Source organism: Neofelis nebulosa, chromosome 3 (genome assembly GCF_028018385.1).
Source record: "Neofelis nebulosa isolate mNeoNeb1 chromosome 3, mNeoNeb1.pri, whole genome shotgun sequence".
NCBI classification, from domain to species: domain Eukaryota; kingdom Metazoa; phylum Chordata; class Mammalia; order Carnivora; family Felidae; genus Neofelis; species Neofelis nebulosa.
Window position 1 is genome coordinate 22,344,349 of NC_080784.1, and position 25,376 is coordinate 22,369,724.

General features: G+C 38.3%; 1 protein-coding gene across 1 annotated transcript; it reads left to right on the plus strand.

Moving 5' to 3' along the window:
- Positions 1-16,756: 16,756 nt before the first annotated feature.
- Positions 16,757-25,162, plus strand: FGF20 (fibroblast growth factor 20). The gene is made up of 3 exons (XM_058719691.1): positions 16,757-17,343; positions 22,793-22,896; positions 24,037-25,162. The coding sequence occupies exons 1-3, from the start codon at positions 17,058-17,060 to the stop codon at positions 24,280-24,282; spliced, it is 636 nt and encodes a 211-aa protein (XP_058575674.1). The 5' UTR covers positions 16,757-17,057; the 3' UTR covers positions 24,283-25,162.
- The last annotated feature ends 214 nt before the right edge of the window (positions 25,163-25,376 follow it).

The following is a 25,376-nucleotide window of genomic DNA, read 5'->3' on the forward strand; positions in this document are numbered from 1 at the left end:
GGCAAGAACTTGTTTTCTTATATATTTGGGAAACAAGGAATAGCCGCTCAGACCTGCTATTAGCAAAGCCTTCTCGTGCCTGAAAATAAGTGAGGCCTTTCTCAGTTGCCCCATAGTCATTTCCATGCCTTATAGTGATCGAAACTTCTCTGCCCATTAAAAGCTGTCTTCTGAAAGAGAATACCCTCAGAGCAATATAATGACCATCCATTACGCAAGCATGACTAATAATACAATCTTTCTAAAACTGTTGGCAGTCACTACAAGAGTTGAACACATGTATACCCTATCACCCATTAATTTCACTCATAGGTGAAACACTCAACAGAAATAAATATTTATTTGTACCCAAAGACACATAGAGAGATAGTAGTAAGGGGCCAAAGACTAAAACGTCTCCACATGTTTATCAACAGTGGCCTAGATATGGTTTCTATCTTTATTTTTTATTTTTATTATTTTTTGGATTTGGTTTTTAAAAGTGTGGTGTTTTCAAACACAACTGAATGCTATATAGCAGTGGAAATTACTGAGCGGCCACTACGTGCATTCACGTCGATGAGTTTCACAAACAGAAAGTTGAGTCAAAGAAGGTGAGCACAAAAGATTCAAGTATATTATTCCATTTATAATGTTCAAAAACAATAACAATATATACATATACATACATACACACACGTGGTATAAGAAATCATGATAGTGGTTTCCTCTGATGCAGAGAAGTAACTAGAAAATGGCTAAGTGGGATTCTGGAGTTCTGTTCATATTTTATTTCTTGATCTTGATGCGGAGTAGACAGTGTTTTCACCCTGAAAATTCATAAATCTGTCTACTTATAATTTGTATATACTTTTAATGCGTCTTATACTTCAATAAAAAGTTTATATGAAATAAAAAGTAGATTTTCTTCCTAATGCTCTTACATGAATGTGTTATATACTAGAGGACTGGCTCAATTATGAAGAGTTGATTGAAGAGTTGGAAATTAATGGAAAAGGTAGATAATTTTGATATAGCCTGAAGAGATTTAACCAAGGAGTATCTTACTAAAAGGCTTTTAGTGCCTGAAAACCTTTAAGAAGATGCTCAGTAGATATTTTCCTTATTTGCTAAGAAAATACCAAAACAAGAACTTTAAGCCACAACTCAGTGTTTTACCTTCTTTGACTTATAACACTTTCTCCTGTACAATGTCCATATGGACAGACCCAGTAGGTATCTGCTGGTACAACCACTATATACCCTTGTCTCTGGCTCTGATCCCAAACTGTCAGGTGTTGGATGGGAAATTGCTGAAAGGGCAGATAACCAAACAGAAGGGCAGCCTTCAGAACAGATGGGAAGATCAACACCAAGAGGGGACCATCAGAGAAATCAAATATAGCATAAAGTAAGTCCATATACATACATACAGAAGCTTAGTGAGATGGCAAACCAGTTTCATTTCTTGCCAAAGCCAATCGATTGGTATTGCTTATGCAGAACACTGTGCTGAGCAAAATTTTCAGATCAGGGCCAGAATTCACAGGAAGAAGTACGTTGGTAAATGAATATGTCTGTGAAAAGCAGGCTATCAGATTGGGCTGAGCTGTGTTATGGGACCACCTTGGTTTCCTTGCAACTCTCTAATCAGAGAAGACAGTGTAAATAATAGAACAGAAAAAGTGGAAAATGTTTAAATGTTTCCGTAATATGCATGTGAACATGTTATATTTGCCCTTGAAAGATTTAGCAGACTGAAAAGAATGTAGACATAGATTGATCTGGAAAGTTTGTAAACTTATAAAGTTCTTAGGGGTAGGCTGGGGAGTACCGACTGGAAACTGTCAAAAGAAATCTGATATAGAAACCCCCCAATACAAAGTAAATAACAGCAGAATGTTTCTAGTTGAACACAGGAGGGTGTTCAGACGTTGTGAACTTAAAGCCTCCTTCTAAACTCCCATAGCCAGGCCTGAAACATTTCTGTAAAATCTTAAACCTTAAAAACCACTAAAATGTCTGCAGTTTTAACTTTTTTCTGATGAAGAAATTGAGAGGCTGTCAGTTAAAGAATCTTCTCTGGGTCACACAATCAGGACTTGCACCTTGATATTCTGCCCTACATCTATATAGTTTCTATACTGGAATCAGAAACAGAATTTGAAACAGTTTATTTTTTTTTAAGGCACATTAACTTGCAAGAAATACAAAGAAATGTCACTAACTCAAATAAAGGCATATTTTTAGGATAAAATCATATCGCTCCAGGGAAAAGCGGTACTGAGTCTCAGGAAGTATGGTAACTAGGTCAGCTCTAGAGACCTATGCAGTGAGACCTACGTGGTCCACTGCTATGAACATGAGTAGTACATTGTCATAGAGAATTTCCACTATACACATAGAAAGATATAATAGCTATAGAAAAATAATTGGGAAGTGATAAGTGTTTAGTACTTGTTACCTTTGATTTAATACAATGTATCTAATTGTAAGTTTATATATTTTAATTTTTAATAATGTCTCGACCTCTAACAACTGGCTCACTAAATTCCCGAAAATTTAATAATCAGTTCTATCTAGCTGGAGAGTTCTATCAAGCTGGATTCGGCACACTAGTAGTGGGCACCTAATGATGACCACATCCATTAGAGTGTTTGGGAGTTTTGAAGACCGATGTTTCACACAGAAGGAAACACCATGAATAGGACATAAGACTAAGCCAAAAAAAGAAAAAAAAAAAGGTTAGAATTAAAAATTTACCTTTAGCCACAAACAGCAAATTAATTGACCCATGTTTTAGCCAGTAGGGGTTAACAACTTTCCTTCCCTTCTTGGGGTTATTAATTGGTTTCAGTCAACCTATGTAAAGCTATTACTATGGAATTATTTTTACTCTTTGCAATTAATTATATCTGCTGTTCCAAAGACTTGAAGTTGAAGAATCATCCTGGGTCTGGATGGCAACAACTGACTACCCAGAACCAGCTGGAGACCACTTTTCTTTTTTAAATTGAATATAATTGACACACAACGTTCCATTAGTTTCAGTATACAACATAGTGATTGGACAAGTCTGTATGCTATGCTGCGCCCATCACAAGTGTAGCAACCATCTGTCACATCCAATGCTATGCCATTGACTGTATTTTCCATGCTGTACCTCTTAGCTCCATGGCTTATTTATTCCATAACTAGAAACCTGTCTCTCTGCCCCCATTTGCCAATTTTGCCCATCCCCCCTCCCTGCCCCTCTGGCAACCGTCAGATTATTTGGGTGGAGGTTACTCTTTGTTCTTTTTTGGAAGGGAGGAGGTGGAGACCACTCTTGAGCTGAGTCTGCAACTCTCCAGTTAAAACGCTGTGCATTTAACAGCTGATACCCAGTAAGAATCAGCTCTGATCTTACCAGCTAATTAGATCTTGCTTTATGTTAATGTTAATCTTCAGGTTTGATCAAAATATATTATTTCAAATTTACAATACAGTAATATAATACATCTAAAGAATACCTAATATTTATTGCACTTAAAATTTATATTTTGTCCACAGGAAGGTAGTGATACTTAAGCCAAAGTAATCAAGTGATTTAGGTCACCATGCAATATCTTTTTCTGTTAAAATAAATCAGTGTGCCTCAAACACTGGAGACTGATCTAAAAACTAAAAGTCTGAAAATATGGGTGTTCATAAGTTCCTTGGCAACTGAAGCATATCAAAACTCTTGCCCTTTGGAAAGGATTGCAATTTTTTCAAGATTGTTGCAAACATTCTGTTCAGGAACCTGTAAACCTCAGACCACCACATCAAGGGAAATGAAATGAACCTTTCACTTGATGATAAGACTTTGTAGAAAACCACTCAATGAGCTGCTCTAACATCATCATGCAGGTGCATGGGTCTCCTTCAACAAATTATTCCAGATTAAGTAGGTCTGTTCCTCCATCCTTCCAGTGTCATGTAAGGAAACCATACTTGATTAGAATTTTATTGTGTGTGGTATTTGTTTCAGGGCATATGCTTTGATCAAAACCTATGTAATGGAGACCTGTGTTCTATGATATCTAGAATTAATCATTGACCTCTTGACTATGGCTAACTATAATAATTACACGGATTTATTAAACATCTATGTGCCTGTGAAGAGTTTGTCCCTAGAGTGAATTTTAAATAAAGAGAAACATCAAATGATGATGACAACAGTGTGTGAAACTCAAGGTCATTATCCAACCCATGTACTTTTCCAAACTGAGAATGAACCATATGAAGAAGAAGGATGAACTAAAAGTCAGGGTAATAGAGCAACTCGTCATTAAGTCTTTTAAAAGTGAAAACAAATGAGAAATGAATTTCAGAACATTTTGTGAATGCTCCTTTCTTCTTATTTCCAAGTCTGCAGATGAAAATTAATTTTCTTCTAACCTTTTTCTGATAACTATGAAGGACTCCTATGACATCCAGCTAGAAGAGGCCACGTTAAAACATGGAAGAGCCTTGGAAGAGAGGCCTTAAAGGCGGTAACTGACCATGACACAGCTTTGCATTGAAATTTAGTTGAGCTTTAAATGTGACATTAATTTAAAAAAATTATACTTTGAAAGACAGTTTACATATGCTGTAAGTGGATTATGTTAGAGACAAAAATAGTAAGTCACATATAATGGAAACTTGCAGATACATCTACAGAAATTATGTTTAAGGGAATTTCAGAAGTTGGAATCTCACGTATACAGAAAAATATCATTATCTACATATTTCTTTTGATAAAATGTCAGTGTTTGAGTTTCATCACTAGAACCTTTCTTATCTTCTTTGAAGTTCTGGTTTCAAGAAAAGGAGAATTAAAAAAAATTTTTTTTAATGTTTATTTATTTTTGACAGAGAGAGAGACAGAGCATGAGCAGGGGAGGGGCAGAGAGAGAGGGAGACTCAGAATCTGAAGCAGGCTCCAGGCTCTGAGCTGTCAGCACAGAGCCCGACAGGGGGCTTGAACCACAGACCGCGAGATGATGACCTGAGCTGGAGTGGGACGCTCAACTGACTGAGCCACCCAGGCACTCCAAGAAGAAAATTTAAATGATTTAAAGAGAGGGGCGTCTGGGTGACTAAGTCAGTTAAGCATCTGACTTTGGCTCAGGTCACGATCTCACGGTTCGGTTTGTGAGTTTGAGCCCTTGTTGGGCTCTGAGCCTGGATCTTGCTTCAGATTCTGCATCTTCTCTCTCTGTTCCTCCTCCTCTCATGCTCTGTCTCTATCTCTCAAAAATAAGTAAACGTTAAAAAATTTTTTTAATGATTTGAAGAGAGAGGTTTGTGAAAATTAATCTTTACAGCAAAGCTACTGAATTTTCTTTTTCAATTAAATTTTACCTTGAAACTTGGATAACAATCATAAAATGTTAGATTGAATGGGACCATAGAGATAATTTAGTCTAAGGCCTGAGTGTTAGAGAGGAGGAAACTGTTTGGGTCATGCCTTACTGGGACATATTTCCGGATCTGGCTTCTGTCCGCTTCTCCTCCTTTCTTTGGCATTTCCTAACAGGACTCTGCTTAGGTGTAACTTCTTCTAAATGCTTCCCAGTTCCAAGGCCAGTTTAGCCTAACCTGCTATGTGCTTTCAACGAAGTACTCTGAACTTCCTCCTCATAGTATCATTGTTATACTGTTTTCCTTTACTTGTTTACATCAGCCAGCTAGACCATAAGCAGCAGGAAGATAGAGATTGGGTTTTGCCTTTTACCAAACACAGACAGTACCTGTTGTGTAGTAGGAACTTACATATTTTTTGGGTGCCTAGGTGGCTCAGTCGGTTAAGCGTCCAACTCTTGACTTTGGCTCAGCTCATGATTCCGGGGTTGTGGGATCAAGCCTCAGGCTGCTTGGAATTCCCTCTCTCCCTTTCCCTCTGCCCCTTTCGTGTTCATGCTCTATCTTAAAATAAACACACTTAGAAAAAGAACATATTTTTTAATGAAAGACAAATACTTGTTTTTAGAAAATTACAAAAAAATCCATGCAAATTTAACATGAATAGAGGTTCTTTCTTTAGGATAATAAAGAATAAAGGTATGAATTAAATTATTGGTGCAGGCGCCTGGGTGGTTCAGTTGGTTAAGCGTCCGACTCTTGATTATGGTTCAGGTCATGATACCAGGATCGTGGGATCCCTCAGTGTGGAGGCTTCTCGGGATCCTCTCTCTTTCTCCTTCTGCCCTCTCCTCTGCTTGCATTCTCTCTCTCTCTCTCTCTCTCTCTCTCAAATTAAAAAAAAAGTAAAAAAAAAAATTATTGGTCAACATTCAGAAAAACAGGCCAATAAACTAGGTTCAATGCTTGTCCTGAAAAAAACATTCCGGTTGTTACAGCTCATTAGTATTTACATTGATAACTTTGAGGAAATAGTCGTGGATCTGAGTTTACTGAAGTCAATCATAAAAGGCTGCCGTCCGAACTTTTCATCTCTTATTTCCAAAACCCACAGGGAGGCTATTTGCTGCTGTGATCGTGTGTTCTGGGTGTAGATTCTGACACACGCAGGTTTAAGGGTGTTAAAATTCTCAAAGAACTGTTGTTCTTACTTGTCTGGTATGACAGCAACCTACTCGCAACGTAGTTGTTCCTTGCCATTTACTCGACTCTGCTCCCTGTCCTTGAACTCCTTCTCAATTTCATCGCCAGCTAGAAACTTATAGCCTTGTTCGCAAGAATAGCCGGAGTCAAATAGTTTCAGCGTCAACACTTCAGGGGTTCCTGACAGCTGCACAGTATGTGCTGAGCTGCATTTTATTCCTGCTAAGATTATTGACACCTTCACAGTTTTTCTGTGTGTGTGTGTGTTTGTTTTTTTTTATCTTCGCCAATGACACGCTCGTTATAATTGTGCCGTTTTCTGTTTTCATTTTTTGGAAAGGAGACTTGCAGGAGGAATTTACCAACAGTATGACTAGAAGCTGAAGTGAAACTTGGCAGCATTCATTCTTGTCTATCAAGGTCCCTGTTGGCCTTACCAAGGGTCTCGCAGCGTGTGTACCCACACCGTCCTCTAGTGGCTGACCCCATGGGAGACCAGCTGCCTCTCTGACACTGTGGTGAGAACGGTCCTTTCCCTCAGGGCATGGGTTTATGAGCAGAGATTATTATTTCTTAGGATAAAGAATATTTCTCCTAGCGTGCTCGTGTTTTCTAACAGCCAAATTAAATTTTACACCATTGAATATACATTCTATGACTTAGAAGCTCTCAGGGGAAAATATAAAAATTAATTAAAACATCTAAGCAAGTCCTTCATGTTTTATGGAGAAATCTTCAGGTGTATATATCCATCAACCAATAGATATTTATCAAGTCTAAAAAAATATGCTAGGTGCTTTTGTAGGGGCTTGATATACATTAATGAACAAAAGAGACAAAGATCCCTGCCTGCAGGGACCATCCATTCTAGGATGAGGACCACGGTTAGGAATGTGTTTCCCTTTGGATTGACATTCAAACCAGATTGCATGCAAATGTGACGTATTTCAATAACTGTACTACTGGGACCTGTATCCTTGGCATTCAGTAATGTAATTGAGGTTTGCCTTGTCTTCTCTAACACGCCTTCAGGGCAGGGTGGAGGTAGCTGGCAACATGTCACCCGCACAGCTGGTACCAGAAGCATCGCTAGCCTCCCGTGTGCTAACTAACGCTGTGCGGAGTGACCGTTCTAGAAAGCTATTTACGTCTTCCTAAATTGTGTGCCAAAATGTCAGAAGTGCCTTTGAGCCCTCACTCCTCTCCCCTTCTCCCCATTCTCCTCTCTACTTCAGCACTTACTTAGCTCCAGTCCTCTGAGCAGTTTTTGCTTGCGGCAAGGCTCCAGTTCTGCAAAAACAGGACTGGTTATCGGAGGCCTCTAATTAGAGGAGAAAAATGGGTAAATAAAGCTTCAGTTACTCTTATCATATTACTTTGCTGGAAAGATATGAAATTTCAAGTTAGTTTAATTAATCACTTTTCCATTTTCTGTTGTTTCAAAAAGAATGTAATTCATCCATATTATTGATGTTACAATAAATTAAACTCTTGTATCTCCATGCTTATAATGGTGTGTTTTATTTCTAACTCATTCTAAGGAGAGACAATGAACAAACTCATTAATTATTTAAATCTATCGACTTCCTGAATTTTATGAATAGATTCTTTATTTGGAAGAGTGTCATTTTAAAAAAAATCAGATTTTTGATGGTAATTTTATGCCCTCAAAAAATGCAATTCATTTGAATACTGATGATTTGATTTTTACTTATAATAATAATAATAATAATAATATTCTTTTAGTGTTCATGTGCATTATGTTTCAGTAGGACAAAACATATTCTATTTAAAATATTGTTTCTTTACTTTGAAAATGGAGAAATGAAAAGCAAAGAGGCTTAGTGGCATCTGTGGATACATTCATAGTTAGGAGGTAATAAGCAATGGAAAAAAAAGCAACTATCATTATCTTTCTTAATCCACTCTGTAATTGCTGATTCTGGGAGGAACCAAATAAAGTAACGTGTACGAGTGATGATGTCAACTTGTATCACATTTTTTTTAAAAAATCAGGTATATTTCAGTTGCTCCAGACAATCCACTTCTTTTACCTACTTGGGTATTTGCAGCAGGTTGGCTCGGAACAGCGTCGGAAATAGATGTGAACCATTTTAATTTTAATTAGGGTTTCTCCATTAACGAGGTGTCATTTTCCTGAAAGCAATCTTTCCTCATCTGCAAAATGAAGGTGTTTGGTTGAGGTGAGTTGGCAATTTCCTTCCGTGACATGAAAAATATGAAATACTTTCACACTATAATTTTATGATATATTCAAATGATGACAGAAGATTACCTGACATGTGAAAAAATTATGTATATTTTGCCAGATGCCGTGAAAGAGGCTACTTCCAAGTGGCCCCAAACCCAGGGAAAACTGGCGATGATTGTTGTCATTAAAACAATCACTTACTGGGGTGCCTGAGTGGCTCAGTTTGTTAAGGATCTGACTTGGGCTCAGGCCGGGATCTCAGGACCTGTCAGTTCGAAACCCACAACCGGCTCTGTGCTGACAGCTTGGAGCCTGGAGCCTGCTTTGGATTCTATCTCCCTCTCTCGCTGCCCCTTCCCCAGTTGTGCTCTCTCTCTCTCTCTCTCTCTCAAAGGTAAAAAAAATTTAAAACATTTAAAAAATAATAATCACTTAGATGCTGTAGCACTAATGGATTTTCATACACCTAGGATTCCGACAATACTTCTGCAAGTTGGATAGAACATATGTTATTAGTCCAATTTTATAGACGAAAAAATTGAGCTCATGGGCTCCAGTGATGTAACTTTCTCAAGGTCTCATAACCATTCAGTGGCAATATCTTGCTTGTATCTAGAAAAGTGAGTAAGGAAAGAAAAAAATACAAGGTAAAAATCAAGCTGTGTTGTTAATTTCTCTTGTTACTCTCTGAGATGGGTAAAGTGGGAGGGGGGCTGCCTTAGAGTAGTTGATGCTCCCGAAACAAGTAGGCAACAACAAAGATGTTCAATTTGTGTCAAAATTTTATTCCGTTTGGGGCGCCTGGGTGGCGCAGTCGGTTAAGCGTCCGACTTCAGCCAGGTCACGATCTCGCGGTCCGTGAGTTCGAGCCCCGCGTCGGGCTCTGGGCTGATGGCTCGGAGCCTGGAGCCTGTTTCCGATTCTGTGTCTCCCTCTCTCTCTGCCCCTCCCCCATTCATGCTCTGTCTCTCTCTGTCCCAAAAATAAATAAAAAACGTTGAAAAAAAAATTTTTTTTTTAAAAAATAATAAAAAAATTTTATTCCGTTTAAATTTGCTCCCCAAAATTATGTGATTTCATGGTCAGCTAATTTTCCTTTTTCCATGTGTGGTCAATATTGTTCACAGAAAATATCAAACTTGTTCTGATCCAGATTTAGGATTTTGTGCAGGCTGAAACTCTTCCATGCAAATAGCCCAGGAATTCTGGTTTTATGTCAATTATCTTACATAATACCTGTTGAATTTACATTTTTCTTTCCTATAATTAAAGTGCTTCTAATATCTGAGATGTGATCTTTCAAAAGCTACATGAAAATTTTTTTGTTGGGGCACCTGGGTGGCTTGGTCGGTTAAGCGTCCGACTTCGGCTCAGGTCATGATCTCACGGTCCGTGAGTTCGAGCCCCCGCGTCGGGCTCAGTGCTGACAGCTCAGAGCCTGGAGCCTGTTTCAGATTCTGTGTCTCCCTCTCTCTGACCCTCCCCTGTTCATGCTCTGTCTCTCTCTGTCTCAAAAATAAATAAACGTTAAAAAAAAAATTAAAAAAAAAAATTTGTTGATGTAATTTCATACTTACAGAAAAGTTACAAGTGGCCCTCTATTCACATTCTTTGTTGACATTTCACTCCACCTGATTTGTTATCTATTCTCTTTTTCTGTTTATGGTTGCATATATAATTTTTTCTGAACCACTGGAGAATAATTTTGCAGACGTCATGCCCCTTTATCCATAAAGTTCTATTTTGGATTCCCTAAGACTTTTCCTTATATAACCACAGTACACTGGCAAAATCAGGAAATTTAATGTAGATACAAAACTATTATTTAACTCACAATCCATATTAAAATTTTGCCAGTCGTTTCAATAATGTCCCCTATAGTTTTATTTTCTTCTGGTTCACACTCCATCCCAGGATCATACGACACATTTAGTTTTCACGTCTGTTTAGTTTCCTTTAGTATGGAGCAGTTCCTCAACCTTTCTTTGTGTTTCTTAATTTTGACATTTTATTTTAAAAAAAAATTTTTTTTAATGTTTATTTTATTTTTGAGACAGAGAGAGACAGAGCATGAACGGGGGAGGGGCAGAGAGAGGGAGACACAGAATCGGAAACAGGCTCCGGGCCCTGAGCTGTCAGCAGAGACCCCGACGCGGGGCTCGAACTCACGGACCGCGAGATCATGACCTGAGCCGAAGTCGGCCGCTTAACCGACTGAGCCACCCAGGCGCCCCAATTTTGACATTTTAGAAGCATGTAGGCCAGTTGTTTTACAGAATGTACCTCAGTTGGGGTTTATCTGATGTTTCCTCATGAGTAGACTATGCATTTTTGACAGGAACACCAAATAAATGACATCGTTTCCTTCCCTAAGATATTACGAGGCACATGGCACTGGTTTGTCCCATTATCGTTATTTACTTTCATGATGTGGTTAAAATAGTATTCACTAGATTAATCCACTAGAAGTCACTGTTTTCTCTTTGTGATGGAGAAACAATTTTTGAGGGAGTACTTGAGATTATGTAAATAGTCTCTTCTTCATCTAACTTTTACCCCCTAGTTTTAGCATGCATTGATGATATCACTGGATTAGCAATGATCCTATGAAGGGCTGCAAGATGGCCATTTTGTAGTTCCATCATCCCTTCAGTATTTATCAGTTGATGTTCTTCCATAAGGAAAAGTTCTCCACAATTCATGACAGATACACTTGATAAGTTGGAATTCATTAAAATTAAAACCTGCTCTGTGAAGGACAATGTTAAGAGAAGGAGAAGACAAGACACAGGCTGAGAGAAGATATTTGCGGAAGACACATCTGATAAATGGCTATTATCCAAAATATGTAAAGAACTCTTAAAATTCAACAACAAGAAAACAAATAACCAGATTTAAAAATGTGCCACAGGCTTTCACAGATACCTCACATATGGCAAATAAGCATATAAAAAGATGCTTCGCATCATATGTCATTAGGGAATCACAAATTAAGATGAAATATTATTACATGCTGATTAAAACAGTCAAATATAAAAACTCTGACAACATCTAATGCTGGTGAGAATGTGGAGCAAATAGGAACCCTCATTCACTACTAGAGGGAATCCAAAATTGTACACCTACTTTGGAAGACATTTGGCATTTTCTTGCAAAACTAAACATAGTCTAACATACAATCCAGAGGTCACGCTCCTTGACATTTACCCAAAGGAGTTGAAAAGTCATGTCCACACAAAAGTATGCACACAGATGCTTATAGAGGCTTTACTCATAGTTGACAAAAGTTGGAAGCAACCAGGAAAACCTTTAGTAGGTGAATGGATAAATAAACTGTGGTATACCCAGACAATGAAATAGCATTCAGTACTAAGGGATAATAAGCTATAAAAGCCATAAAAAGACATAGAGGAATCAATCTTAAGTGTATATTACTAAGTGAAAGAAGGCAATCTGAAAAGGCTACATACCGTATGATACAAAGTACATGACACTCTGGAAAGGACAAAACTATGAAGACAGTAAAAAGAGCAGTGGTGCCAGGAGTTGGAAGGGGAGGAAGGATGAGTGAGTGGACACAGAAGGTTTTTCGGGCAGTAGAACTACTCTGTATGATACTATAGTGATGGGTACATATCGTTATACATTTGCCTAAGCCCATGAACACAATATACAACACACCAAAAGTGAACCCTAATGCAAACTATGACCATTAGGTGATAATGACCTGTCAGTATAGGTCCATCAATTGTAATAAATATACCACTCTGGTGGAAGATGTGAAATCTCTAATCTCTACTCTTATTTGGTGTGAACCTAAAACTGCTCTAAAAAAATAGTCTTAAGAAAGAAAGAGAGCTGCCCCAGTCCTGGGACCAGACATTTTCCCTGGGTCATTTTAATGGAAGATTAAATCAAGAAACTAAGATCTAGACATGTGCTCATTTGCCTCTGGTGTATCTTTGCATCTAGGCCTCTTTAGTTGTCAGAATGGAGGTACACATTGACACACACACACACACACACACACACACCCCACATGCTGGTACTGATCACTGCAATTCCAATTCATTACTACAGGATTCATTCTAGTCTTGTCTGTTTTCATATTTGTATCTCCATTCTCTGTGAAACACTGAAGTCTCATCGTCAATATATTTACTCATTTGTTCGATCTTACAAAACAATAATCTAACCTCTACAACTAAGAAAAACAGTCTTAGTAACTGAAATTTAATATTTGTTCATGTATTTTTCTTTTGGTCTTTAGACCTTGGTTATTTGGTCAAAGAATTCTATTTGAAAATTACTAAGTGTTTTTTAACTGATCATTACTCCTTTTTGTGTCACTTGAATTCACTTAGGTCATTTGTTGCTGGTTTTGCTCCCTGCCCCCACCTCTTAATTCTTTTTAATTTTATTTCACCTAAAAAAAATTGAAAACATATTTCTGCAAAAGTCAAAGCTCTATGAAAAGTTGCTCTCAAAGAAGTGTCACTCCCTCATGTATTCTAATCCATTCACATCCATCCCAGATAATGAATGAACAAGGTAACCAATTTCATTAGTTTCTGGTTTGTCTATCCTATGTTTAACTTTGACAAAAAAAAAAAAAAAAAAAGAAAGGCATATACATGTTTCTTACACTATATTTTAAGTGTGCAAAAGCTTTGCTCTTTTCATTAATAATATCATCTTTCTCATTCTTTTCCCGGCTGTACAATGCTCCATTGTATGAATGTACCATAATTTATTCATTTAGTGTCCTGTGTATGGAAATTTATGCTGTTGCCAATATTTTGTAATTACAAATAATAAATAATGTTAGGCAAACGTACTTTTATTTTATTGAGGGTGTAAGCCAAGACTTTTAAATCCGTTTTTTTTTCTTTCTCTCAAGTTAAACACATGCAGAAGTATCAAAAGCCATTGACTTCTTTTTTCGTGTGTTAAAAACAAAGATTCATGACAATATGCTTGCTGAAAAGCTATATAGGAATTATATGGCCTGGAAAACTGTAACTGCATTTTGTGGAAGTAGAAATTGTACCACATATTTGTATAACAGCAAGGCAAGTGTGGTCTCTAGGAAGTATAGGTGAAGTTGATTAGATTGCAGTGTATACTTAAAAGTTGAATAATGCACTCTTGTAAAACACTCTTCAAAATTATTTAACTTCCCATGATATCATCACAGCATGTGCAAAAAAAAAAAACTTTAGTGTTATCTTTTCCTGTCACATGACTAGTACAAACAAAAGAAATCCTTATCTTTTTGTTTCTATTCTGGCCCTTTATAAAATGGCATTAAGCACCATTCAAAACTTACACATTAAAGGTTTGGTTTGGGGGAAAAAAGATTTATTATGTATTTCAAACAAATCACATTTGCTATATTATGAAGCAAACATTTTCCCAACAACTGAAAAGTCTAGCATCTTAGATGCACAGAAAACTATAGTTTTAAAACCACATTCCCATAGCAACCCTAGGCATAGTGAATGAGGCAGGAGTTATATTGTACTTCCTTTACGAAGCTGAAACAGAGGCATTTAGAGAGTTTAAAGAAATTACCCTGAGATGTAGGACTCTGGACTAAATCCGGAGCTAGAATCCAGGACATTTTTGTTTTTCTTTATAAAGTGGGATGTGTTGATCTCATAGGGTTATTGTGGTGATCAGTTAAGGTAACTCACTTGAAAATGCTCAAGTTGTACAAAGAGAAGGTAACTCTATTATTAGAGTATTGGGGCTTTTGGTGACCATGTGTAAAATTTCCTGATATTAATATCTAGAAGTAATGCAAGAGACTTAACCAGTCTAAGGGCTATAGATCATCCAGCAGGGCTTAAAGTGTCCATGTGGGGAAATAGTTCAGAGACTGAACAGGTACCTCAAGGAGCAGGTGACGATGCTAGATATCCATTGCGGAATAATTAACAGTATTGGATGTTGTACAGAACTTAGACCTTGAAATAAACCTCATTAAAAGGCACCTGATCTTAGTTTTAAAACCTTTAAGTACCTCCTCTTTAAAAGTAATCAATGTATGCGCTGGCTACTTTAGTTATTCCGCTATGAGATTCACACAACTTTGATCTAACTTTCTTTGATTTAACACTGCAATTAAGAAGATTTGGTTCAAAGTAAAAGCTCATTGGTTGATGTTTTACACTGATGTGATAATGTTTACACAGATGTGCTTTGAAATCTTGCTTATGGTGGATTTGGGGGTCCTACTACAAGACAGACTGCTGTTATTTGAAAGGTGAAATAATACGACATTTACCTGGTACAACCTTTAAAACAGACTTAGAATATACATTTCTAGAGTGATTTTTTGTTTATTGTTTTTAGCTAGTGTTTTTGTTTTATTTCATATCTATCAACAGTAAATCACTTGCTTTAAGGATTCTTTTATAACTTGGTTGCACAAGGGTAAGTACTTAGGGCTGCAGTGATGAAAAGGTGTAACTTTACCTACTTTAAAGCACCTGCCAGTTAATTAGCAAAAAACCCTGCCGAGCAGATAAAATAAAGCAGTCACATCCATTTGTGCTCCCAGTTTCAAGCTTTTGCTGAACAGACCATGAAATAAGACTGAAAAATGAATCTTTAGTGATTCCCTAAAACTTTTTGCTTAGGGGGAACATAAATCTGCCAAATGATTCTCAACTCTTTCGCCACTGAAAAATTTTAATGGGAAGATCTTGAATTTCACTAGTGGTACAAAACCAAAGTTTTAAGGTTTACATGGATAAGTATTCATCTCCTTCACTTCAATGACTTTTTAGTTTACAAATACACACAGGCACTCTTACTTTTTTACCAGTAACTTCTCCTGTCTCAAAAACACGTCGAGAATCAACACTATCGACTCATTTTTATAATTAAAATATGAACAACAACGACAACAACAAAATCTAACCTTAAAGAAAATGCAACTAAAAAGAACAGGGAAATGCTCTTAGATTGGATGAGGGCCCCAGAGGCCACTCATCATTTTTGGCACCACTCATTTTCTATTTGTGGCAAATATAAGAATGTAAACCATCTTTTTTCAACGTATTTGGGTTTACCCTTAATCCCTACATTCCTGTTTATACTATGTTATTTTATTGTGTTGATGAAAAGCCCATGACCTTAGCACACAATTTAAAACTTCCATGTAGATATAAGGCAATCTTGGTTAGATCATGTGCTATCTGAGAAAAGATAAACATTAAAGCGAACCTGGGAAGGGGGGGGTGTATGTGTTCCTAACCTAACCTTGATTATGTAAAGAAAATCCCCCATCTAAATGATAAAAGAAAAAAGTAATGCTTGTACATTTTATTAGTGTTTTAAAATTAGTGAGTTAAACTGTCAAAGCTTTGATTTTTCTTTCATGTGTGTCTGGGCAGGCCTAAGCCTCAGGTAACGCCCTTTTTCCTTCTCTGTCTCTTACTTTTCTTTGCACCTGTCCACTGCAGGCTCCCAGCAGCTCCCAAGGAGTCCAATTCTCCTCCTCTTCTCCCCTTTTTCCTCCTCCTACCCACCCCCTCCTCCACCCCCTCCTCCCGCCTCCTCAACCTCCCTCCCCCTTCCCCTTCTTCTATATACCTGCCAAGCTGGGCTCCTTTTTAGCAGCCATCTATCACTGCAAAGGAGTTCACATCAAAGGCGGTTGCACAGCAGTAGCTGAACGGCATCACGGTTGTTCCAAAGACAACCCCAAAGAGGGGCCTTAGTTGCGCCTCCCCAAAGTTGCTGGCTAGCTTTGGCCCAGTGTGGGAATGGTTTTTGCGACAGCATGGATAGAGGACCGTCAAGGGCCCCTTTTGGTCACTTCCGAAGAGCAAAAACGTGTCGAGAGGAGGCCGGTTTAAGATTTCAAACAGCACCTCCCCAGCGCGCATGAAAGGACTTGATTAGCATATGTCAAGAGGACCCGCATATATACTCGGTGTGTATGTACACAGGACTCTGATCTGATCAGTTGGCGGAGTTGGAGCCTCAGCCCCCGGTCCCAGCCCCAGGCCCAGCCCGGTATTGGCAGCGGCAGCTATAGATGTTTCTGCAAAGCCAGCAGCCGGCTCCCACCCGCCCAAGGAGAGAAGATCGCTCCAAGACAGTGAAAACTCCCCTGCTATCTCAGTGCAAAGTCCAGTCAGCGACCTCACAGGAGTAACCGGGCCTTTTTGCGCTTGTTTTGCTATATTTTTCCTCCAGTCACTCCCCCATCTCCGCTACATTTTTTTACTGGGGGGGTCTTTTGTCTTCCGGATCGTCCGCCTCTCCCTCGGGCCCCTCCATGGCTCCCTTAGCCGAAGTCGGGGGCTTCCTCGGCGGCCTGGAGGGCTTGGGCCAGCAGGTGGGCTCGCACTTCCTGCTGCCTCCAGCAGGGGAGCGGCCGCCTCTGCTGGGCGAGCGCCGCGGCGCGGCGGAGAGGGGCGCCCGCGGCGGGCCCGGGGCCGCGGAGCTGGCGCACCTGCACGGCATCCTGCGCCGCCGGCAGCTCTACTGCCGCACGGGCTTCCACCTGCAGATCTTGCCCGACGGCAGCGTGCAGGGCACCCGGCAGGACCACAGCCTCTTCGGTACGTACCGGCTCCCCAGCACCCCCGAGCCAGCCCGTGCGGAGGGAGCGCGCGGACCCTATCCGGTGCGAGGTGCGGGCTGGGGCTGAAGGGCGGGCCAGCGCGGGGACAGGGAGGACTTTTCTCCCGCAGGGCTGCAGCTCCAGACGCCGGGGGCGGGAGGGGAAGGGGTGGGTGCTCCGCCCGCACCTTGCGGCCCTGCCCTTTTCTGCTGCCTGGGGCGAGGCCAGGACTCGGAATCACGTCTCCCTCGCATGTCTCACCTCGCAGGCAGTTTTTAGTTTTGTTTTTTAAATCTGTTTTGGTTTCTCCTGCTTCTTCTCACATTGCCTCCAGCACCATTTACTTAACAAAAATTAACATCTGAAGCCTTCTGCTTCTTTAAACATGCCCCCGCGGTTACGGGGTGGACAGTGACTTCATGGCTACTGCTCAGGGGGTCGCTCCTGTGCAGGGTGGGAGCATTTACCGTAACTGTTCACCCGAAGAGGTAGGTGACAGATTCACTTCCAGTGAGCGTCCCTGCTGTAAGGCTCACCTGCCTGCAATTCTTTGAGCTCTTGAAAGTTCTGTTTGGGCGAGAAAACCCAAGTACTGTTTGGGCGGGGGGGGGGGGGGAGCCTATCCGGCTACTGAGCATGCCCAGTCGCTCAGCCAAGCTCCTCTAGAAATTGTGAAACCCGAAAGCAAAGATCTTCGTATTGACTGTGTGGAAGAGGAAATGGGGAAGCGAAAGAGGATATGGGTGGGAACACACAGGGACGTGTTTCAGAATACCTCCGGCAGTGCCTGGGAACAGAAAGGGTTAAAATAAACAGGCGAAGGATCCCTATGACACCAGATTGGGAAATCCTATGGTCTCTATTGTTAATTACCCCCTAACTAGCTGTAGAGCTAGCAAGTGCCTTCAACAGCCCGAGCCTTAATTTTCTTTTTTTCTGTACAATGATGGGCTTAAATTAGGTGATGACTTTTAAGGTGCTTCCAGGTTCTAACATCTCAGGATCTTCCCCCCCTTGCGGGGGTTTTCATTATATTAGAGTTAACCCGGTAGCATTCTCAAAGGATTCTTGGTCATCAAACTTGGGACATCACTGGAGAGATTTATTGTAGTTTTAAAAGATAGGGTTTACTTGTCAGCAGCAATGTGAAAGGACCCAACATCTGTCTTCCTTTCTCTTCCTTAGCGCACTGAGGGCTCTTTGAGAATTTCATTTCTGAATGGCCCTCTCTTGTCCTCTTCCCCTTGTTCTTATACTCTCATCCCTTTTTTGACTTGCAGTACTCATTAAAACTTTGGAGAAGTGTAAATCTCAGTTTCAGGGGCATTTGTAACTCTAGATGTAGAAATGAGCATGTGGTGGTCATTTGGTAGCACTTAAAGGCTTAGAAAATTAACTTTTTAAAACCCATATGTTTGCAGCTTCCACTGATCTCTTCCAAATTCCCATTGACTATGAGTCAAGAGTGTCATGACCTACTGGCCAACCTTGGGGTCACTTTTAGAAAGTGGTTTCTAAATGGAGGAGGCTGAGATTCTGATTCTAAAGAACTCTGCTGACATCAGGTGGCTCAGTTTTCTTCAAGAATTATGGCACTCCTTTTATTACAGAAAGATTTTCTGGCTACTAGAAAGATTTAGAAAGGGACACAAGGGTGCTAAGGACTAAGAGTAGAGGAGCTAGAAGTTAGGTTTAGACTTAACCCCTACCCCTTGTGACACACAGTATAGTCTTGGAAATTCAGCTTTTAAGACACTTGAGATTCTTTTTTTTTTTTTTTTTGAAATTTATTGTCAAATTGGTTTCCATACAACACCCAGTGCTCATCCCAAAAGGTGCCCTCCTCAATACCCATCACCCACCCTCCCCTCCCTCCCACCCCCCATCAACCCTCAGTTTGTTCTCAGTTTTTAAGAGTCTCTTATGCTTTGGCTCTCTCCTACTAAGACACTTGAGATTCAACCGTGGCCTCCAAAGACACCAGTTGCTTTTTTCATTTTGTGACTCTTAATAAGACTACAGGAAAATATACAATTCTATGGGAAGAGATTATAAATATTTCTAGGCTTGATGACATTCATCAAACTGGTGTTTAAATCTCTTCCTTAAGAAAAGAATATTGTATACCAGAATTCCTATCTTGCTAGAACATTTTTCTTTTGCTAAATTTTTGCATAAGCATTTAGTAATTGCAAAAATAGGACTTGGACCGATTTTGTAATAGTTCAAGTCACTCTATGGTGGGAGGCTGCGTATCGGAACAAAATATTTACTGTTACACAAAGGGAAAAGAACGCAGATTAGTTTTCATAGCCTAAAGGAGGTGTGAACAGCCTCTACCATTCATTACAGTGCATCCTAGTGGCCTTGAATCACTAACACATCATAATTTACTGCAAGGGGGAGTGTAGGTGAGAAGAAAGTTTATGTTTAGCCTGTATAACATCATATGCTTCTCTCTGTATTTGCCTTCTTTTACTAGTGCTTCAATGATTAATTATGAAATTATTTTGCTATTTTTCTTTTAAACTCATTAATGTGTCATCAAAGTGAGAATTTTGAAGCAGCTTGAGAATGGCTATTGGTGATGCTAAATAACATGTTTGATAGTTTATACTAATTTGCCCGTGAATGATTAAATGAAAAACTCAGAATCCTGTATTTAAAATTTCAAAACCACATCAATAGAAGCTAAGCAAAAAGGTCTCAGTGAGGTTAATATAATTTCCTATCTGAGTTCTCTCTATATTTATAATAGAGTTTTTCTGCACAGTAGTACAGTAGGAAGATTTTACCTAATATGTAAACATGAAATCATTGCTTAAAAAAAAAAGTTTAACCTGAGATCAAACATATTCCTTTAAAGGCTTTTCCTTTATTCTCCCCTATTCTCCATAGATCTGTCTGATGTGGTTGCATTGTGGGTTGACTCACCTGTTTATTATGATTTTTAAAAAGGCTGGCTTTGAAAATGATACCAGAAAGACAAAGTACCTCCAAGTCTTTTTATGGGACACTGGGCATTAGAAAATCTATCTAAAATCTGTGATTACCTCTTAAGGAAGGTTTTTCATGTCTACTCTTTGTTAAGGAATTAGCTTAGTTGCCACCTCATATTATAAATAAGAAAGACTTGTCACATCTCATTTAAGAATCAAGTGATTACAAATTACTGTGCGGTATACTATTTCCTCAAGGAGAAAAAGGATCAGAATTTAAAAGTGTGGCTAAAATCTATAAGAGGAGCACAACAACCACATAACCTTGTTCCCATAAATCTCTGTGAACCATTGCAAAGTTATTAATGCCTGGTTATGGATGAAGTTTTAGATGTTGTTTAATCAACTTGAAACCACTGAATGCCATTGTTCTAAAGAGATATGTGATTTCTTGTCTTTCTACAACTACATTGTTTTGGACAAGATAGCATTATCTTAAAATGAGAAATGGAGTCGAGGTGGTTTACCATTGGGTTTTGCAAGAAAAAAATGGATACTTTATAAGACCTGTTATATAATTGGTTTATATGGAAATGAAACTTATATTTTATTGTACGTGAAAACTGGTTCTATTATACATCCTAATCGTTTAATCAGTTCCTGTTCTCTGAAAGACAAGAGCATCTTAATGTAAATGAGATACTTAAAGAGAATTAAGTTACATGTGAGGCATAGTACGCTTTTCCACTTGAATTTAAAATTCAATACAATTTCAAGTAATTATACATTTGTAAGTTTATCCTGGATGAAATGCTGTTAATATACCTTCTTCTACTGATCATGTTTTGGGTTTGTGTTTTTTTTCTAATAGAAATCAGTCAATGGGGCACCTGGGTGGCTCAGTCACTTAGTCGTGTATTTAGTAGTGCATGGTTGCTGTGGGATCCTTGATAGCTCTAGTGTTCTCCGTGATCTACCACTAGTTTGAGAGAGCTCCTTTGAGCTCTTAGGAATCTGTGTTTAGAGCTTAAGAATCTATGTTTCTGCCAAAGAATGAATTCGGCTCTGAACAGCATAGAACCCTCTGTATAACCAAATAGCCAGATTTTGTACTTTCCCTTGGCCTTGGGAACATCAAGTGTCCAAACAGGAACTTGTTCAATAAATCAAGATATGACACAAGAGCAAGAATCGGGCTAACTAGTGCACATTTATGCTGTTTGTAGAGCTGAAGAGGGGGTAAAGGAGCGGGGGTAGAAAGCTATCTCGGAAGGCAGTTCCAAGCATAGAAAGTATGTCTGTATATCCTTTCAGCAAAGAGTCAAAAGAACAAGACAAAGGAATTAGTCCAAAGGTTAGTGTATACAGAGAAAAGGAGCAATGCATAGGGAAGCATTAATTTTTTTTACTATGGCATATCAGTGTATTAAGTGGAGAGTTTTTGATCCTAGTTTATCTATTGATAAAGAAAAATAATTTTAGAAAGTTAGCAAAAATAGCAAAAAATCTACTTGCATGCTAAAATCTTGGTATTTGGCTATCACGTTTAATGAATTATAAAGTCCCTTTACTTCTTTTAACTATCAATTTTATTTTTAAGAACCATGTAATAGGAGACAGCACACTATGTAATGTAGTATAAAGTTTCAAAACTTTATAAGTTTTGAAATCACTGTATCATCCTGGAGTAGAAACATTGGATTAGGGCTCAGAACAATGTGAGTTCATGTGTTTACTTCTACTAATTCCAAATGTCATATTCTAGGGCAAGTCAATAAACCTTTTTTGTGCCTCAGTTTCTTTATATGTAAAAATGGGGATAATATTATCTTACATACCTAGCTTAGTGAATTTTTTTTTTTTTTTGAAGACCAGGGAGAAAATATGAGTAGAAGTCCTTTATAAACTATAAAACACTAACATACACATACAAGGTATACTGGTTGCTGCCATTAGAAAAAGATTGACTTGAGTCATGGTTAGCAAAACCAAAACAAAACAATTAATAGAACATGGTTATAATTGACTAATGGAATCTCAAAGGACTAAGAATACCTCTATTATGTACTAATTTGTGATAATAATAGTTTCCACTTGTTAAATGCCTAAATGTGTTGGTCCATACGACTCTCCTGGAAAGATGCATTTCATCCATTTTGTATATGAGGAAACTGAAACATCAAAGAAGATTTAAGACTTGCGTATTCAGACTAGCCAGTAAGTTACTGTAAAATTTTGTTACTGTAAATTTTACAGTAAGTTCTGAAGGTCAATCTGGTTTAAGGTTTTATACCTTTAACATTATACCCTGATGGACAATTTTTCCTTTTTAGCTTTTTTTTCCATCTGTAAAATGGGAGGATCATCATAATAAGACAGTTATATAGCACTTTTCAACCTATAAAGGACTTTCACCTACATTACTATATTTAGCAATACCAATCTACTCTTTTCAGTAGTCATATGTTCATTAATAAATACAAGTCATTATTTTGTTTATAAATTCAGGTATCCTGGAATTCATCAGTGTGGCGGTGGGACTGGTCAGTATTAGAGGTGTGGACAGTGGTCTTTACCTTGGAATGAATGACAAAGGAGAACTCTATGGCTCAGTACGTATTTTAAAAACATTATTATAATTCTTAAAATTAAGGCTATTCATTTTTGTTCAGTAAAATACCTACCAACAATGCATGTTAGAAGAAATATATAAAATATACACTTGTAGAAATTAAACATCTGCATCCTGGTTAATTTCCATGTGTCGGGACAGTAGTATCTAACTCAATTTCAGTTTTTAAACCCCAAACAATTATTGCTTTCAGTTTGCTAGTTCTTTCTGCCCATTATCCTGGGTCTTTCTACTTCCCTCTGTATTTTGATTATTCCTGCTAGAGACAGAGAAAAATGTCATTTTCTTCTGGCCATGTTAAATTCTTTTCACCTTTATATTTCATTTAATGTAAATTTTCTCCACCCATGATCATCTTCCATAGCTAAATATATATCTTGCTGACCTTCACATATAGGAAATGAGTGAATGAAGTCTTAGGATAATGTAAGCAACAACAGAAAATGGCAGCCACACTTGACCATGTCTGCAGTCTTGATAATTACAAGAGCCACGATTCAAAAAGCGACTGTGGTCTCTCCCTTAGGATAACATGTGGTCTGTTTTGAAAAGGCAAGAAATCACTGGACATTTACTACATTTACCTAATAGTAACATCTAGATCAAAGCTAATGATGGAGAATGTGTCATCAAACAATTAGTATATACATAAAGGGAAGATCCATGATTTGGAATGATGCTTTTGAATTAGGACTTTGGATGTTAACAAGATCTTGAAAGGTTTCAGAATGATAGTGGAAACTTGCTATGTAGAACTTTGGCATCTAACAACAGAGCAAGATAAGCTACAGGCCTGTTTGGTGGGGATGGTGGTAGGAGGGAGATATAATGGAGCATGGGAAAGTTCTGGATATTTATTGAGTGTCTGGAAATAAAATTGAGAATTGATATTTAACTGAAAGTTCTTTGAACTAGGCTTCTGGGAGGCTTAGCAGACTGGGATAAAGAATTCCAGACAACATAAGAACTAAAACAAAATAAAGCAAAACCAGCTCCTCCATTTTTCTTCTTCGACAAGCATGTTGTTAGAGGCAAAGCAGTGAAAATAGAGCGATGAGACTTTGCTAAGGAAATTCTCTCAAAGGTGTTTTTTTAATGGTAGTTACTTTCTCTCTTATAGGAGAAATTGACTTCTGAATGCATCTTTAGGGAGCAATTTGAAGAGAACTGGTATAATACCTACTCATCCAACATATATAAACATGGAGACACTGGCCGCAGGTACTTTGTAGCGCTTAACAAAGACGGAACCGCGAGAGACGGTGCCAGGTCCAAAAGACATCAGAAATTTACACACTTCCTGCCCAGACCAGTGGATCCGGAAAGAGTGCCTGAATTGTACAAGGACATACTGATGTACAGTTGAAGCGTGACAGTGTCTTTACCGAAGAACCAAACTACGACCATTCTTTCTTGTTACAGTTCGCACCGTGAAATAACCCAGGAAGACCCTCAGAATGTTTTCTGGCGAGAGACTGACTTTGGAAAGGATATTGAGAAAGGACAAAAAATAACCCCCACATTTTGACTTGAAGCAGATCAAGACCTCTCTTTATACGTGGATTAAGTTCCCTTAGGTACACTGGATCAGTCCTTACTGGAAAATTGAAGCTGAAAATCTGTTAAACTGTGGATAATGGGAACCCCACCTAGTTTGCTGCTGGTACCTCACCTCTCTGGATTATGTTTACTTTAAAAGTTACATTATAAAATAGACACTTCATGTTGAAGAAATAAATCAACGCAGTTGGCCAAAATTATTGGTACATAAATTCTGAGGACCTTGTAAGATTTTGCAGGTTATGGAGTTACATGTAAAAAACCCGGATGAAACGTGGACTACGGAACATGCATGCCAAGATGGAACATTTTTTTTAAGGATGGACCTATTTATACATTTTCACTTTGCAAATATTTATTATATATATTTATTTATTGAAGAGTTTATTTTTTACTGGTATATGAAGATAATGCAAAGGAAAAAACAACAACAAAAATTCCTTTATCGTGCCATTGTCATGATGTCCAGAGCTGTAAAGAAGACATCATTTTTGCAACATAGTAAACATAGAATAAAATCTTGAATTTCTTTTTAAGAATAACATAGAGCATAGACTATATATATTTTTTGCAGTCAATTACCTTCTGAGTGTAACAATGGTTCCTTTGCCTTAGAAAAATGCTTTATCAAATTGTATTGAATTCAACACACATTCAAAAGGGAATTAAACACTTTTTATTTTGTGTTTTGTTCTCATTGCTTTTTAGATTAAAGTTATTCTACTAATATAACCTATTTGTTAAATGACAAGATTCTAAGTTCCCTGGGGAAAACTTTGATATTTAGAGAACTTCTAATGTTGAAAAGTAGCAAATATTATAGGCAACTTATGCTCACTTATTTTTGTTATATCTCCTGTTTAGTCATTTATTCAGGAAGTATTCATTAAAGCCTGCTAT

Bases quoted from the DNA above. Each gene is read 5' to 3' on its own strand.
- FGF20 (XM_058719691.1), top strand. From the start codon at position 17,058: ATGGCTCCCTTAGCCGAAGTCGGGGGCTTCCTCGGCGGCCTGGAGGGC. The intron at 17,344-22,792 runs GTACGTACCGGC...TTATAAATTCAG, and splicing joins GCAGGACCACAGCCTCTTCG to GTATCCTGGAATTCATCAGT. The intron at 22,897-24,036 runs GTACGTATTTTA...TCTCTCTTATAG, and splicing joins AAGGAGAACTCTATGGCTCA to GAGAAATTGACTTCTGAATG.